Source organism: Asterias rubens, chromosome 2, assembly GCF_902459465.1.
Source record: "Asterias rubens chromosome 2, eAstRub1.3, whole genome shotgun sequence".
NCBI lineage: Eukaryota > Metazoa > Echinodermata > Asteroidea > Forcipulatida > Asteriidae > Asterias > Asterias rubens.
Genome location: NC_047063.1, coordinates 21,823,788 through 21,842,699, shown reverse-complemented (window position 1 = coordinate 21,842,699; position 18,912 = coordinate 21,823,788). Strand labels below are relative to the sequence as shown.

Sequence of the window (18,912 nt, the reverse complement as noted above, 5' to 3'; positions counted from 1 at the left end):
ATTGCTTTTCAATAAGCCTTTAAGCTATAAATGAGACTATTATCTTAAAGGATGACAACAAGTTCATGAAATTTTCTTCCGGTTATTTATAGTTATTGATGGTTTACTCACAAATCATGGGCAATATTAAAAATTTACAAAGGTTTTTTTTCTCTTACAAAATTATAATAATATTGAACAATGTTTGTCTCTGCTTACCAAAAATATATTTTATGATCATGAAATTTATTAAATTTTATACAGTGGCAACGTCATCTATTTCAATCTACTTTTAAAGGAAATGTACAGCATCGATATTTATGACTTGATTATACAATTGTTTAATAACATTCAATGGAAACTATCTTCTTCTGTCCGTATTTTTGGACAAACCAAAATAAATTTAAACTGCAGCCTGATCAAGTGGAAAAGTCATTTGAAAATAAAAATACTAATGCAACATATTTTTACAAATTCTTGTGTGTTTTTGTTCTTCCTTGGGATTTAAAGGGACATCTCACATATAAACTCATGTAAGTATTCATGATTTTTTTTGCCCCCAAATCGCATATGAATATTCACGTTAATAATTATTTATAATAAATTTGAGGCACAATCGTGAATCGATTTTGGGCACAAGGAGACTTACGGTGAATATTCATGTACATTAGTTGAATATTAAGATTTCCCCAAATCGCAAATACAAACGTAAATATCTACGTGAATTTAGTGATTTGAGGCACGAATCATCAATGCTAATTGTTTACGTCAATAATATAATTATGTCAAATCTTTTTTCAAATCTTTTGAAAACATTATGTCCATGAAACAACGGACATCCCAATGACATCGCAAAAGTACATATTTTGAGCAACGTACTAAAAGTATAAACCAAATGTAATCAAATTCTAGAAAGCACTCTTGATAAGCTGTCGACAAGATGACTCCGGATTAACTCTTAAAAGAGTGATGTGGAAATCCGCTGGATTAGGATTAGATAATCCCTTTTAAACCCACATCATCAATCTAGATTTTAGTAGTATTAACACATTGTTTTTGGCCAAGTGCCACATTGCAATCAAGCCGCTTCTTTCAATATTGAAGCCTATTAAAGAGCCGTGAGCTTAGAATTTCCCCCAGAAACTTTATAATAATCACTGATTCTTTAAAGGGCAGGTGATACTATTGGTAATTACTCAAAATAATTATTAGCACAAACCTTACTTGGTTACGAGTAATGGAGAGCTGTTGATAGTATAAAACATTGTGAGAAACTGCTCCCTCTGAAGTAACGTAGTATCGAGAAAGAAGTAATTTTCCACGAATTTGATTTCCAGACCTTAGAATTATAATTTGGGGTCTCGGAATCAAGCAGCTGAAAGCACACAACTTCGTGTGACAAGGGTGTTTTTTTCTATCATTATTATCTCGCAACTAGCACAAATTTTCACAGGTTTGTTGATTTATGCACATGTTGAGATACACCAAGTGAGAATACTGGTCTTTGACAATTACCAAATGTGTCCAGTGCCTTTAAAGGGTCTATGTACTTTTTTTAGGACAAAAAACACAATGTCTACAGATTTACACTTAACTTACACAGTTTGAAGATAATGGTAGTAGAAAGCTTCCCTGAAAATATAACTTGCTGAGGTGCTGTAGTTTTTGAGAAATGAGTAAAACAATGTCATGAAAATAATTTTCGTCTCAGTGATCATGAAACGAAAATAGTTTTACATGTGAAAACGTATTTTCATGACATTTTTTTTACTCATTTCTCAAAAACTACAGCACCTCAGCAGCTTTCTACTACCTTTATTTTCAAACGGTGTAAGTTTATTGTAAGCAGTTGTAAGCAGTTGTATAAATGTTAGGCCTATTTATATCAATATTAACAATCGCTGTGTCAAATGATGAACAAACATTGCTTGAGTTTGTCGAATACAAGATCTGCAAAGAGTTACTCAATTTTTTGAACAGCTTGCAAAGACGAAAATAAATGCTGTAAATAATGTGCACATAAACTATATTACCATAACACATACGAGAACATTCGAACAAGGCAATTAGTTCACAAGATTACACAATTTGTAAACAAACATCAATGTACATACAATTCAACAGAGAAACTGTAACCCACTCCTTGCTATGACATCACATACCATCTCTTTTATTTTGAATATTAATGTAATAACTCTTAATGCATTTATAACTTTACTTTGTTTGGTTCAGGTTCATTGCTGTTAGACCATTGAAACTTCGTAAACTGTTCAAAATGTGTTCCGATTCTTCATTTCAAGCTTTGCGCAGCAGTCGCAGCCGTCAGAGAACCAATCACTGAAATTATTGTTTTGTCAAAAGGCGCCATTTTGTTCATCACCATAGCTTGTTTTTGTTTGAGCTAATCAGCCAACACGAACTCATGACGTCAGCAACCCTTTCCTCCTCGCTCATTGGTCAAAAGTAATCAACCCATAGAGGGCGTTTCATCCAAGGGATATACACTTGGAGGTTTGCTTCTTGGCCTTGAGTGCCACTGGAGCCTCAATGAACACCAGCTCCTTCTGGTTGTGTCTCGGTGTCCAGACGTACCTTTCTTCCTCGACCTCCTCAACCTCCTTAGCTAGCTTTATCTCTGCGACGCCCTCAGGGGCTAGATTCAAGTATGCAAATGTAACATCTGGCAAAGTGTCGCTACTTCGGCTTAGGTCCGGTGACCCATCACGGGAAAGTCTGTCGTAGTTATCTTCATCTTCAACGGTGAGACCGCTTGTGGAGGTACCTACGGAGGGCACCGCGTACTCCGGTGGGCAGTTCTCCGCAACTACGGGAAAGTTCTGCCTGTGCCGCTCTAGCTTGTCGTAGCCGTTCCCGCTAACCCGGTGCGGGAGAATCTGGTTAGACAGGGAGCAGTAGCCGACACTCGAGCCTATTGATGAGGATGCCGGTGAATGTGACATCATCCAGGGGTCATCGTCGTCTTCGTAGCACTCGGTCCCCAAGGCAACGCTGACCGCGTCGGGTTCAAGGGTCACGTAGACTGGGCGTGCATTTTTCCTCTTGTTATCCAACTTGACGTTGACGTAGGTCGGGCTGTGTTTTCGGACTGCTGCGTCTCCGATGGTGACGTCATCATCGGGTTCCTCCAGGATCAAGGACTCGGTGTCTTTGTGGGGCGAGATTATTTCGATCGGGGATGACTTCATCCAATGTTTCGATTTCTCCAGGGATGTGTATGAGTAGGGGCTCGGGGAACGCTGCTGGCGGACTGGGGACGAGTATTTAGGCTGAGATGGTTGGAGGGTCGAGTTGGTAGATCGTGGAGTTTGATCGTGTGTGACGTCAAGTCGACAAGGAATGGGAGGGGAAGGTCGACTCGTCTTTGGAGTATGAGGGAGGTTGTGTAGCGGAGCGCATTTCTTTTGCGTCAAAGTCGACACTCGGCCGGATTCTGTTGAGTATTTCTGAGATGACAGCGAGGAGGAGGTGCTGGAGATTAGACTTGTCGTGTCCTTCCAGCATTTTTCGTACACCACGTGCTTGACGATTCCAGAGTCGTCGTCATCGATGAAGGTCACCCCGCTGCAATCGGACATGCCGGACTGACCGGATTGGTCGGAACCGGAACGTTGGGTACGCTCGGAAAGACCGGAACGAAAACTGTCGTCGTTGCAATCTGTGGCAAAGAGGGGGACAATTCAACCATTATTAATTTTTATTTAGATAAGGTAGCCTTGTCGGTTTCCAACTGATACCCTTAAGGCCATTATACACTTTCGGAACAGAAAAAATAAATAAAAGTTCACAGATTTACAAATAACTTACAGGGTTTACAGAAGGTAATGGTAAAAGATTTCTCTTGAAATATTATTCCATGAAATGCTTTACTTTTAGAGAAAACATTAAAACAGTATAAATTCTCGTTAGGGAGAATTACGGATTTATTTTAAACACATGTCATGACACGGCGAAACACGCGGAAACAAGAGTGGGTTTTCCCGTTATTTTCTCCCGACTCCGATGACCGATTGAGCCAGAATTTTCACAGGTTTGTTATTTTATATATTAGTTGTGACACACGAAGTGTGGGACTTGGACAATACTGTTTACCGAAAGTGTATAATGGCTTTAAAGGCCATGTGTGTATACAGTACGAATTAAAATAATAAAGTTGTAATATACAGAGCAGAAAGTCAAGTAAATTTAAAAGAGAGGCAAATGTAAAGAGATAAAAGACTACGTTTGGTAGGCCTATAAAGCTAGAATAAACTAGAATAAATAGAAGCCAATAACCGTTGAAATGGCAAGATGCGGGCTCACCAATTCACATATATACACAAATTACTGTACTCTAAAATTGTGAAGCGAGCTAAAGTATTGCACAATGAACGGTTTAAAAAAAAATACAAGAAAAATAAATATACAGGGTACAGTGACACTGTAAACTACAAGGATTATTTAATATTCATTTATAGTCATCATGATTAGATTAAAGATTAATTTTACAAACAATCTCACAACTAACACCTTGTTGATATTGTCTCATAATCCAAGAATCAATTAAATACGGTTTTTAACACAGTTTTTTTTTTTTTTTTTAAAGTGCACTTTAAACGACGGCAGAAGCGTAAATTTTGGACCGTGTCCTATCAGGCGGCTATGGCTCACTGCGTCACCATGCGTTGAAGTATAGAACGTCCTTAGCAATAACCTTAGCAACAGGTGTAGCCGTAGTCGTAGCCGTCTAGTCAAATACGGCTTCGATGAGTTGAATTTGAAATGGACAATTTTGAAGCGAAATATCCAGGACGTTGTGTCCCCCATACGGTCAAATAGCATGGGCTTATTAGAAATGGGTATGAAACAACGCACATCCCAACCCACGGGTACCCCCAAAATGGACCCCAGGAGTGCGTTTTGGCGACCCCAACCAAAAACTGTTTCTGACGTCACAACCAAAACGGTAACCGAGCTCACAACTCGGTTGTCGTTCAGTCTGAACAGCAGAACCAACGACCAACAACCGAAACAGTTTTTGGTTTGGGTCGCCAAAACGCACTCCTGGACGCATCAATTCAGCAGGGTGTGGGCACCACTTGACGTGAAAACATGGCGGCGCCCACATCCAAAATGGCGATTTAACGATCATTATAGTAGGGGCCTTATCACTCAAGACAATCTGAAATATTGTTTAATCACTGCTCACTCTTTTATCAGCTGGTAAGAAGGCAATGAAGAGAAAGTCCAAACAACTTGCCAAATCTCTAAGTCGCGCTGCAATTCTGGCCTCAGAATATGCTGTTTTTTTTTACTCAAAATTTGACAATGGCTGGTCCATCGAGTAACATGCCTTTTTAATTGTGGCAGGCCGACTAACCAAAACATTTGTATCAGCTTTTAACCCCTTCTCCCTCTCTTTTATTGTCCTTTTTACCAAAACTCCGTTTGTCTGTATTTCCAATTTTGTTTTTGTCTGTCCTGGATGGCGGAGCCGCACGGAAGGAGATTTTCTCCAAATTAACCCGTTTTCTTGTCTGGATTTTACAATGTTACATTTTTAAACTTCTGTTTAAATCTGAAGTTAATAAATAAATTATAGAAGTTGATTTGAAAGAGGCCACCCTTACACATACATATTTGGTGAATCAGTCGATATTTGGGCTGGGTAATCGATAATCGACAATGCTCACCTTTGCTTATTGTACTGATAGCGCAATTTATCTGGCTTGCTTCTTCTTCGATGAGATTTTCTCCATTATTTAACCTTTATAAGAATCGACAAAACACACACAAACTAACATCAATAATCAATACATGTTAATAACCGATCAGTAAACCAAAGTTAAACTATCAATAAAAATGGATCTTAAACACCTATGCTACCAGTGTTAAGTTTGTCAACAAGATAATTTTCTTTAAAAATAAAGACATCCAGTTAGAAATGTGTTTGACTTGGGGGCCATTCAAAATATTCAATTTTAAAATATTTATATTTTTTTCCAAAATTGTTTTGTACCTACCCACAAATATTGAACGGCTTTATTACATAATCTATACAAACTGAATTTCGATTCTCAATTATTTCAGTAAAAACAAAAAGAAAAAAGGAAATTTTTAAAATTTACTATTCTGAATAGTCAATGTATTACTCGCTGTATATTATTGGATAACTCAACCGATATTGCTAGACTTGCCACAAGGCTAAAAAAGGTGCTAACCTTTTAAACTTGACTGTATTTAGAGCAAATCACTACGTGTTTTGGCTGGCTCTATAGCCATGTAGGTATACAGGCCAGTCAATGATAACATCAGCACAAGAAATGAAGACCAAATGTTTTAAAAAGTCACAGAGCCAACTATTTTTGTAGATGTATAACGGGTTATCGCTGCTATCAATTTAGATATCCCGCGGGATTAAGATAGCAAATAGACGTTTACAACACTCAAACTCCCTGTGCTGTTGTTAATGTAGTTGTAGCTGTGCTATTATTGGTATTTTCTCCACCAAAACAACATAAGTACATTAGTTAAGTGAGTGAGTAACATAAAGAAATACAGTGCAGACAAAACAAATTAAAGAACAATATGTAAATAAAAAGGCCTTATGTTTTACAAAATTAAGTGTTGCTGAAATTGTTGTTGTTGACTCTGTAGTCGATGTCGACAATGTCGTTATTGCTGTCGATGATGATGTTGTGATTGTTGGTGTTACTTGTGTTGTGTCGTTGATTATTGTTGTTGATCAGCACCAACAACAATAACACCACCGACAACATCAAGCGAAACAAAGACAGCAGCAACCAGCAATTATAGAGTTACACTTCTTCGACAAAATTAACAACAATTATATTGAAAACAATAACATAAATGGACTGTATCGACAAAACATGATGATGTTGATGTTGTTTGAGTTGTCGCTGTTGTTGTTGTTGTTGTTGTTGTTTGAGTTGTTGTTGTTGTTGTTGTTGTTGTTGGTGTTGTTGAAGGTGTTGTTGTTGTCTTTGACTTGTAATAGTTGATTTGATCTTTTTAACGAGTTGTGACTCTTTGTTGGTGATGTAGTTGCTGTTGTTAGTTTGATGTTTTTTACTTTGTTGCTGAATTGTTGTTGTACGAAAATTGTTGTATTTAATTAAATGATTGTTCTCCACAGCAAAACACCGATACAATTCTCTGAAGAGCTTGGGTGGGGCCGGGTGGGGGTGGGGGTGGAAACGAATGAGTATCTAATAATATCCATTTACTCATCATTGTTATAGATTCATAGCGTCGTAATTCGACCGTCATGAATTAATGTCAAAATAATGTGATTCATGCACACGACTGTTATTACAAAAACTCCACATCACTCAGATTGTGTTGACATGTGTCGTGAGCCTATGAAATAACTTGAAAAAATATAATGGCCTGAAGTTTTTACCCTGTGGAACAGTCTTTCTCGAAGGCTAAAGAAGTTGAAATAACAAACGAGAGTATGCCATCGGAAACCCTTGTAGATATTTGGGGAGCGGTAAAATTAGGGCAGATATTTAGGGGGGCACAAGGGTACACACAAGTTTTCTCGGGGCACTTTAATAGTCAATTTAAGCCGTGGTTTCCGTTCGCTTTTTCCCTGATGTCGGCGCTCTTGTTAGCATTTCATGATTTTGTTTACAAGATGATATGACGCTGAGGTGAAAGTTCAGATTTTAAAAAGCTTAGAAATGTGCTGCAACCCCCCCCCCCCCCCCCCACAGGTTTCCATTTTTTTACAGGTATCCTGAAAGCTTTGATAAGCTCAAGATGTGTAACCGAATTAGTCTGCTCGGGCAGCTCTTTAAAATTTGGCACAGGTCAAGACATAGTAGTGTGTCAAGTGGGAGAGCTTCTGCTATTAATTATAAAATATCCACAGGGGTAAAACATTAAGGTTTTGTTCTCTTTCGTTTTTATAATTAGGATTTGCTTGCTTGATTGCTGAAAAAATTATGATAGGGAACATGCGTCAGTCATCGAAGAGTGAATAGACGCAAGCGACCATAACACAATTTGTTGAGCTTGCGCCAACTTTTTGTAAGTTTCAATTCCTGTATTCCCAGCACACCCTGTGTGTTGCGGAAGTCTGAGTAATGTCCCACTTGCTTCATGTACAACTTGTCATTTTTTACCCATCAAGAAATGTTTTAAAGGGGCGCCCATTATAAAGAGTGGGGGAGGTGAGTGTGATTATAGACCCACTGTGAGGGTAGAGATGGTTCATGAGTTTGATTTAGCCGAGTTGCGCATAATTTTTGTTGTGCAAGCTGCAATACTTCCCAGGGAGCTGAGTCGGTTTAAGGAATGAATTAAATGGCCCACCGGTGAGCAGGGGTAGTACTTTAGGAAGCGCTTTGAGACGCCCTCCGGGTGTGTAAAGCGCTAAATAAAAACCGAATAATTGTCATCATTGAATTGTTGTCCGCCATCATTGATGTCCAACAAGGGAAACATCATGCACACGGATCCTGTTTGTGGGTCCCGCTATTGTTGTTCTATTATTCCATTTTGTATCAAATTCTCTTGTGGGGTCCTGGGGCCAATTTGCAAAAGAGCTTAGGTAGGATGAATACATAAATATGAATATAATGTATCTATCAAATTCATGTCATAATGTATATTAATCCTGAAAATTGTTATGTATGTATGCCCTTTACATGTATACTAGTGTGGAAATGCCAAGACGGTGATGTCATATGCCAGTGGTCTCATGACCCGACCCACTTGTAGGTTTTGGCTGTGGCTACGATCAGACCAAGGCACAAGCCTAGTCGTCAGCCGTAGTGCATAAGTAGCCACTGGCCATAGCCGTAGACGCTTCGCTTGGACATCTCCACATAGTCACATTGAACTACTAACAAGAATCAACGGTAGAAACAATGTATTGAGGCCATAAAGAAACTTAGTTAGGTTTCTATAGCTCAAAAATAGTTTTAAAAACAAAATCGAAAATTCATTTAAAATATTACTGAGATTGGCGTTAATATAAAAAGACCACGGAGTACCACGAACGCCTGAGTTTCGGTTGCCCTGGTCTTGGCATCGGTGCCCTCTTCACATGTTTTCATAGATTATAAGATTTCCCAATGGAAGTGCCCTTTGTCAAATGAAAACGATCCTGCCCTCTCAAAGACAAAATTCCAGTCCCTATTAATATAACCATGAAGAAAAATGTATGAAAACATGTGTAGCTATATTCATCATCAACAGGCCTATCAAGGGAGTGCATTTTTGTTTGAAGAAAAAAAAATGCGTTTTAGATAGTTTGTTTCATGTTTGATGTTGTTTTAGGTAAATGGTAGAATATTTATTATGCTTGTCACATCTCAGTAAAAGTAGGTCACCAAAACATTCTCTCGGTAACATTGTTGTAACAAGAGTGTTATTATGTTTGGATAATAATATGTCATAGCAATATTGAGCTACGTATTTTGTGTTGTATTCCATTCATTATTAACAGATCACCTGTGTATATTGCTATACTCACTTTGGCACACGTGGACCTCCCATGCAACACACCGGCCTGCCACCCTGTATGTGTTTGGCGAAGTGAGCAGCGTAACTAGCGACTGCAAACAAGACTATCAAAAGGATCAGCACCAGTAAGATGATGAGAAGTTTCATGTCAATTAGTCCGTGGGGCGGATTCTGATCCGGCTGAGGGGTGTGGCCGGAGTCAGGGTACTTGGTAATCCGGGGCGGGACGTTGGAGGGTGAGGTGCGATCCGGACCGACAGTGAGAAAGACTCCGGTGAGTCCGGGCGAGGATCCGGGCGTGTTTGTTGGGAGTGCGCCCTCTGGAACATCTTGAGTCGGACTAGGGGAATCTGTTTTGTCAAGAGAAAACAAAGACCTATGAAAATACAAACATAATCTCATATTAATGAACGGTCCTAAAACCCCAATCCAAACTTTATCGAATTGTGTTCTGGAAAGCATTTGGAGTATTATTGTCCCTGCACTTAACAGTTTCCCATAATCTTTATAAACACAACTCCTTGTGGAGCACCCAGTCTTTAGAATGTCCATTGGAGAACTTTCCTCCTTGCTTTCCAGAAGGTATCTAAAATAAGCCCGTCCTGAACTAAGATAAGATTTTTTGGTTTGTCTGCTGAAAACCTTAGGACGAGTCTGAACTTTCAAAAACCAATCATGTGATACAGGATTAAACTATGGAAAGGCTTGGATCTGGTCATGTGAAAGTCTTCACCACACACTCTCTGATGGAAAACACCACAAGGCATTTTTGTATGTAAATAAGAATTCTGCCAAGGTATTACGTTTATGTGATTCATTTTGGGCATGAAATTGTGGTCTAACTTGAGGCCTGGAAAAAGGGGGTCACGCTACCAAAAAGGTCGCTAGTACAGTTTTCCCCTATTGGGACACACTGTTCCTGATTCTTCTAAATGCAGTGCTAATGTGTTTCCGTGTAAATTATGTCCAGGTGGGTGAATAGAAACCGTACGTTAAAGGATGGGGGTATTTTTTGTAACACAAAACACTAATGTCCACAGATTTACATTACCTTACGTGGTTTGAAGATAATGATGTTACTAGAGAGCTTCCCTCAAAATATTACTTGCTGAGGTGCTGTAGTTTTTGAGAGAGTAGTAAAACAATGTCAGGCAATACGTTTTACATACTAAAATAATTTTCGTCTCACAGAAAACTATTTTCGTGACTTGTTTTTACTAAATTCTCAAAAACTACAACACCCCAGTAAGTAATATTTAAAGGGTAGCTTTCTACCATCATTATCTTCAAACCGTGTAAGTTTTAAATGTACGTCTGCGGACATTGTGTTTTGTGTCCTACAAAAGGTATTCACTCAGACCCTTTAAAGGAAAATTGGTTCTAAGAACCGTTCGATTGTTTTAGTCCTATGTAAATGTATATAATTATAGTTTGAGGCATTGCATGGTGAGGTATCAATTTATATTTGGTTTGCGGTAACACCATGTGTGTATCTACTTGCCAGGTAGAGTTTGTTCATGGAGAACTGTTTTACCTATTCGGATAAATCGGATGTTCGGGAGACTTCTCAGTTCTGAAAAAAACTGTCCTGCTTTTTAACTACTACCCGGGCGTAAGGTATAGAAACTACTACTTTAGCTGATATGATTGTAATAGACCGATCCATTAAGCTCCGCCCATTGCGTATTGACCAATCACAACGCAACAAAGGTCCCATGCGTGCGCGTATCTTGGCGCGCGTGGCAGAGTTGTGCAGAAAGGCATTGGAGAGCCCCACGTGTTCTTGCTCACACGTGCGTTGTGGGCGGAGCCTACTGGATCGGTCTATTAACTGTACTACCAAGGAGTCAGTTCTTGTTTAAATGTAGATGTTATAAAATACAAATAATCATGTGAATATTTCATGATCAAATAGTTAGTGGCCTGACGTTTTGACCCTGTAAAGTCTTTCTAAATTGCTTTTATTGACAGCACAAAAAACCAGTACAGGTGTTCTGGTGTAACAAAAACAGTCATGTGGTAAACGATGATAGGTGAAAGTGAGGAGGTTAAAAATAGGGGTTGGTTTAGGGGAAGGGGCTTGTTTGACCACAAAAGGTAGAGAACATAAAATGTTGTTATTATGGGGCGCCCTCTTTTGACCATGCCTCGAACCTATTCAATGATGCGCACCTGTTATTGATCCTTCTGGAACGCACACGTTCCCTTGCCGCCGGTAACCAGCGCAGCACATGAAGCCATGGACGTACACAGTGCGAAACGATTTCCTGTAAATCGGTGAGAATACCACCCTAAACAAAAACAACAACAACAACAACAACAACAAGGTTATTAAAAATCAACAATTTCCTCCAAAATCAACCCCTCCAATCTGACGTCTTTGTCAGGACTTAAACAGCTTACACGAAAGGTAATCCTGGATTTAAGAGACTTTCTGTGGCTGTCTGAAACCGCCTCAATTTCGCTTTAACTTTTGGAAAATCACTGACGTTTAATTTGAGCGATACCTTGGTACAAAATAACCCAGCCCATAATCCCAGTTTCCTCGCCCTTGACCCAGAAAGCAAATCTCTTATAACTTATTAAGACACAATTCTTGACGGTGTTGTTGACCCGACCCATTTTTTTCTAAGGAGCTTGTATTAAAAGAGTTGGTTCGCACTTTTGAAAGTCTGGCTTGGTATCTGTCTGTGATCTATTACTCTTTAAGAGTGAAAGTATTGAGAGTGGACAGGTATACTGCAAAAATGGGGTGTTAAATTGACACCATGGGTGTTGCCACATATTATATACACAAACCAAAGAATCAAAATGTACACCATAAGGGTGTTAAAAAATAACACTAGTTTCAAAAACAGTATTATTGGTGTTATGTTATTCACCTCTGGTGTTAATTTCGATACTCTGTTCGGTATCTATTTTGATGGTGAAAAGACCCATGGTGTCAATTTTAACATGCCAGATTTGTAGTCCGTGCTCCGAGTAAAGTCTCACTCTTTGCGTGTGGAAAATTAGGCTTGTGTCATCGTTACATTTAGCTAAGACACTAGACACTATTGGTATAATTGTCAAATTAGTCTTCACAGTTTGGTATATCTCAACATATGCATAAAATAACAAAACTGTGAAAATTTGAGCTCAATCGGTCGTCGCGAGATATTAATGAAAGAAAAAAACGCCCATGTCGCACCCTTGTCACACTAAGTTGTGTGCTTTCAGATGCTTGATTTCGAGACCTCAAATTCTAAATCTGAGGTCTCGAAATCAAATTCGTGGAAAATTACTTCTTTCTCGAAAACTACGTCACTTCAGAGGGAGCCGTTTCTCACAATGTTTTATACTATCAACCTCTCCCCATTACTCGTTACCAATGTAAAGGACCCGGATCTATAAAACGCACACTTGTAACTATAATACTAACAGTTAACATTAAAAACACATCAAAAAACGGCTGTTGATGTTACAAGGACTAAGATGGCGGCTTGATGACGTCAACTCATAAAGTCCTTAATCTGGTAAGAATAACTTTGTTGGTTAGCTACTTTTGTGCATAAATCAGCTCTGTGAAATTGGGACCAGTGTGTAACATTATCATGCAAATGTCTAATTTACATGTTGAATAATGTAGGTATGACTAAAACATTGTTCATACTTGTATTGTTGGCATCCATTCAGTTGCAACCACGTGCATAAGCCTCCTCTGACGTTCACCAATGAGCTCTGGAGTTTCGACTCGGTGAAAGATTCAACTTTTCTGAAAGTAAGAAAACCAAATAATTAGCAAATGGTATCAGTCAATACCAACCATTATAAGAACTTTTACATTTCTTTAGCATGGTATCAGTCAATACCAACCATTATAAGAACTTTTACATTTCTTTAGCATGGTATCAGTCAATACCAACCATTATAAGAACTTTAACATTTCTTTAGCATGGTATCAGTCAATACCAACCATTATAAGAACTTTTACATTTCTTTAGCATGGTATCAGTCGATACCAACCATTATAAGAACTTTAACATTTCTTTCGCGACGTCGCAGCTTTGCCAAGCAGTGGTTGGCAAATTACGGGCAGCCATCACTATTCTTAAACATTTATAAATTTCGTTTTTTTTACCTGTAAATTGAAGTTAAAGATTCATTTATTAGTTTTATTTTGCCCGTTTTGACCAGCCTCATGCTGGCTGGTGACTTTTACGAAATTTAATTAACTTTAGAAAAAAAGGGGGACCTATAGGGCTTCACGTCCCGTCCAGATGAGGAAGCAATAGTGGCTACGTTTATTTATGTCCTGCTAGAAGGACCCCTGTGTCAAGACCGGGACTCGAACCCACACTCCGCTTATCAGAAACATTAGAGCTTGCGTCCAGCAGTGGACTTGGCCACTCGGCCACGACACGGTAATTATCGTCTCGGCATAGCAAATTTGTCAGCCTCTTGATTAGGAACCAATTTCATAAAGCTGTTAAACAAAAAATACTGCTTGGCAAGTTTCATGAGTGGGGCACCAGCCACAGAAATTTAAACTTAATGTAATTTTGGCTGGTAATCTGTTTCAGTGTGCCTATTCAGGGTTGTTGAAATTTAGCACAGGTCTTGTATGGTGATCGGTTTTGGGTGGGGGGGGGGGGGCAGGTAGGGAGGGGAAGGCTATTTAGCAGTTTCTTTTATAGGCCTATAAGACATTTCCCAAATACATGAATCAGTCGGAGGAGTGCAGGTACGAGGCGTAATGGCTGGCGGTCTCTAACGCCGATCGATCGGCCGCGATACTCACGGGACTTCCCGTCATACCCCAAGTATGCCATAGTTACACCACAGAGATGGGTTGTGTACTGTAAACTGTCGATTTCTGTTTTTAGCTTTAATAGGAGAATATGCATTGCAACGCCTTGTGACATGAAACTCCAATGGGAGAGGTGTGACCGGCTTTCTTTCTCTCTTTTTTTGAAATAATCCTCCAAGATGGAAAATTTGCATAACGGCGTTATTAATAACGTAGTCTCATCTCAACACAGGAATTGGCAGTGGGGCCATGTCACACAAGGCAATTTACATGCAACCAGTTCCAGGCAATCTCAAAGAAGAAAAAGCATTCACATTTGAATATTCACTTATTTTTCTTGTGAATCGTAAGACAATGTTTGAAACATGGCCCATTTGCTACCAAAGTGGTAAATGTAGTATATGCACTGCAGTTGGTTGCCCCCAAGTTGCCTGCAAAAGTTGCCTCGTGTGACAAGGCCCGACATGTACAGAAATATCCCATAGAGAAGTTCTAACAGCCCCAAATCTTGTCAATCTAAGAAGGGATCTTTGATGAAGATTCATGAATCGAAAGATCTTGACATTCAGACCAGAGTAATACACGTGTAGCTGACAGTTTCCGGTGTATGCGAGATCTTAAACAGGTGTTGCTATTTTGCCAAACGAGTCATTCTTATAAGAGAGACCATGCGGGGGTTTACTGTCAAATTTCCCGGGGAAAAATAATTAAAGGTATCATTGGTTTATGGGAACTCTTTCTATTCCTTTAAACTCATTCTACAACCAATTTGCAACCAATATTTATTGTATTTCTTCGACCAACAGCAAGTTTCACGTCTTTAAATTGCAGCTTAAATTCTGCAAAGGCATTGGGGGTAATTCTAGCAACACAAAAGTTTAAATGCCATATTTTGTTGTAAGAGGCGAGCCGTTTTATTGCTTATACGACATTTTGCTACTGAAACAATATATGTTGTTTTCTCGGAAGAGCATTTACGGGCACACTGTGTGAGCACAGTGATGACGCCAGGTTACTTGGGTCAACATGTTTGTCTTTGGCATTTTTTCCCCGGCAGAACGGATAGTGCTTAAAAATGTTGCTTGCTTAGCAAAACCTAACAGGACAGCTGTGTACGGTTACTGCTGTGAAAATATTTTTCGCTAAATTAGCAAAACTTGGACCAAACTGAACTGTCAAAAATAAGCAAATTTTTGTGTTTGCTGTCGCAGACAATGTTGCTAAGTTGTAAGCGTATTTCACAGGTTAAACACAATTTGGCGACCAACTTCAGTGGTCACTGGATTACGCTATTCAATGTTTACGGTAAGAGCCGAAAGGTAAAGCGTGTAAACCTTACATGTTCTTACGGAATAGCAGCACTATATTCTGAAAGTGAGCACAACACTATAGCCTCATTGAAATTGAGGCCTTCGCCGTGCTCGGAAAATCAAAATGCTTAACAGCTTCATGAGATTGGGACCAGCTGTTCAAACCCCGCATAAAAATAAGACCGGACACCCGTAGGTGATCCAACCATAACTCAGATGTTTTACTTCATTTCCACATGCCCTGCTTTTAAAACTTCATCATACGTAGATAAAATATGACACGGGGGATGGAGGCCTCGAAGCGGCGTACAATCGGAAGCGGCCGAGGGTCCAGGGCCGCGCTATCAGGGGCTGCAAAGGCGACTAGCTTCCTTCCATATCATTTTGAGTCACACCCTCTTATGGACAGCTGAGCGGAGGGGTGGGTGCATGTGCAAGGGGGTTAATGGGTTATACTTGTAAACAAGTCGTTTATGGTCCCACGCGGTGAGATAGTCACGAGTTGCACTGGTCTTCTATTTCGCAATTCTCTCAGCTTTTGATTCTGCGCTTATACGGCCCATAGGAGTACAAGAGCACCACAAGCGTATGCTGGTTTCATAGAGCTAGGACCGGTCCTAGCTCTATGTTGGTATGCAGTGAATAACTATTGGACCCTGTTTGCAAAAGCATTACGTAACAAGCCTGTATGTTTCTTTTTTGAAAGGACAAGAGCACCAAGGCATTTTCTCCTTGGTATTAAAAGGGCACCTTATGAGGAAACTGTGAATTTCTACTGGAACATTTTAAGGGCACCAACGCAATGACCAGGGGACATGGAGGCAATCACATTTTGTTGCCTCCATGAAGTATCAGGCCTGACGTAAATCCTCGTTATTGCAAAATAAAAACTCCTTGTAACGGCTACTACCTTGTCCATAAATCCAACCAAATTTCCTTTTTGGGAAAACTTGATTACTCAGATCACGGTCACGGGCCCAGTCCACCCTCCCTGATCCCCCTGCACGTGAACTTGATCACTGTTTGCTAAAGGAAACCTACAAACAACGGTGCTTGATGTGATGTGAACCAGAAACGCAGGGTTTAACCCCAAAACTTTCATGATACGTGTTATTGGTTCTTGCACCACCAATCATATAGCACAAGGGACCTACGCCTTAGTGCCCCACCATTCGAAGGAAAGGGCAGGGTACCACGACTGGGACTCAAACCCACACTCTGCTGATTAGAAACACCAGAGCTCAACGCTCTTAATAACCGTTCCGTCACGATATGCCACAAACGAAAGATAGAAAGGTAATCAATTTAAAGGATTGTATGCAGTTGCAATTAGTGTGAAAAACAAGATGCCAGGACGGTCATTGCGGTCATTTCAAATACCAAGTTTGGGCCACGGCCCCACTTGGGATACGTCATCAATGTGGCAGCAGTGTTTTGCGCAGTGCTTCAAGACCAAAGCAGATCCCGAAGCTGGACCATACAGTTCAGGGGGTGGACAAATGCCCAGCATTTGAAGTCGAGCCCGTTTTGTCCCATTCTAACTCCATTATTATTTCTGCAGGGCTTGAATGGAAATAGACTGGCCCCTCTCGAATCTTGATTACGACCGCTTGATTATACACCACTGGACACGCTGGGATCAATGCACATGGTATCGTCTATTTTAATACGGGAAACACATGCATTAACTTTGGTCACGTAATATTATACTTTGCACGCCAAGAAAAGGTGAACCTTATGTTTATATATTCCCAATAAAAGACACGCCCAACTCTGTGTAATCCCATGCCAGATAGTTCCTGTTCCCCTGTAACTGATTTCTTCCCGTTCAGCCCTCTTTGTTAGCGCTTGATAAAGAGACTAGCGACCTTGGCTTCACGCCTGCAAGACTCTGATATGGAGCAAAAGCCATGTATACATTGAGTTGCCTCAGCTGCCTCGATTCAATTATCAGATAGTCTTTCTTCAAAGCTTTAGGCCTACAGCCTTTGCTTTATTTTGGATTTCTGAATTTTTTTTTCTTAGCTTATACTAGGCTTGCGTTTCAAGTTTGGTTGTGTTTACGTTTTCGTTTGTATTTAGTGCCATGAACACTTTGATGGATTTGTGCGTTTCATAAGTGCAATATAAGGTCGTGAACGCGAATTTTTGAATGTTTTTAAATAAACACAAAAAATCTTATATTTTGTTCTTATTATTATTATTTTGTATAGGGCTCCATGGTTGCAGGCTTCATTAACTACTTAGATAGTATTTACTCAGTGTGTTGCTTGCAGGCCAGGATTAAACGCCAGTGACATCGTGTCCAGGGGTAAGTCATCCATCATGATTCGTCATCCGTGAATTTCTTTGTTTAGCTTCTTTGATTAATAAAATGATTACAATGATCTTATCATGCTTGTTGCTAAGCAGTTTTCCTATAAATGGTATATCTGATTTGTCTTATGCCAATAATGCAATCGTAAAGTTGCGAATTTTATGAACTAAACTAATTCCAGTGTACGCTGTTAAAAAAAAAATTAACATTTGCCTATGATCTTATAAAGTGTTCTTGTGGCAATTTTAGTTGAACATACATTAATTTGCAAGACGGCCCTCCTATCCAGGTATACTAAAGACTGTCACAAAGTACCATCTTCTTCTGTTTGCACACGAACAGCTATGGTACCACAGTCCACCACAAAGTACCACATCTTCCAGGCTATAGTAGTGGACAGACCTACATGTTGTTTCAATCTGTTTCTACAGCCGCGACACTGGTACCACACACTGCCACAAAGTACCACATCTTCCAGGCTATAGCAGTGAACAGACCTACATGTTGTTTCATTCTGTTTCTACAGTCGCGACACTGCTACCACAGACTGCCACAAAGCACCACATCTTCCAGACTAGCAGTGGGCAGACCTATGTTGTTTCATTCTGTTTCTACAGTCGCAACACTGATACCACAGACTGCCACAAAGCACCACACGTTTCAGCATTGGGTACATGGTGTTTCTTCTTTTTGAACATGCATGGTAGGAAGGAAATTCATGCTGTAAAGCTTGATTTTACAGTCTACCACAAAATACCACACATTGCGGGCTTGCATTGGATATTGGTTTCGTCTGTGCCTATTAATAGTGACTTTTCGTTTTCGACGACGGATGGTTCTGCGACGGTAAAGATGACATTTGGCGTCATCTGCGCATGCGTCGGCTTTGAGGACGGTCGTCCCTCAATTTCTACGACAGTACTTGGGATGAATCTTCGTTGTACTGAAAACGACAACGTTTAGGTGAACAACCGTCGCAGAACCATCCTTGTTCTTGTTGTCGTCTGCAAATCCCGCCTTCAAGC

The 18,912-nt window shown here is 39.8% G+C and overlaps 1 protein-coding gene across 1 annotated transcript in view; it reads right to left on the bottom strand.

The window, feature by feature from the left end:
- Nucleotides 1-1,761: 1,761 nt before the first annotated feature.
- LOC117305513 overlaps nt 1,762-18,912 on the bottom strand; it is a 33,753-nt gene continuing 16,602 nt past the window's right edge. Inside the window, exons 4-8 of the mRNA XM_033790385.1 lie at nt 13,124-13,225; nt 11,644-11,762; nt 9,482-9,821; nt 5,670-5,743; nt 1,762-3,655 (exon numbers count right to left, since the gene is read on the bottom strand). Coding sequence (XP_033646276.1) covers nt 2,466-3,655; nt 5,670-5,743; nt 9,482-9,821; nt 11,644-11,762; nt 13,124-13,225 — 1,825 coding nt within the window. The 3' untranslated portion in view covers nt 1,762-2,465. The remainder of the gene's footprint in view (nt 3,656-5,669; nt 5,744-9,481; nt 9,822-11,643; nt 11,763-13,123; nt 13,226-18,912) is intronic.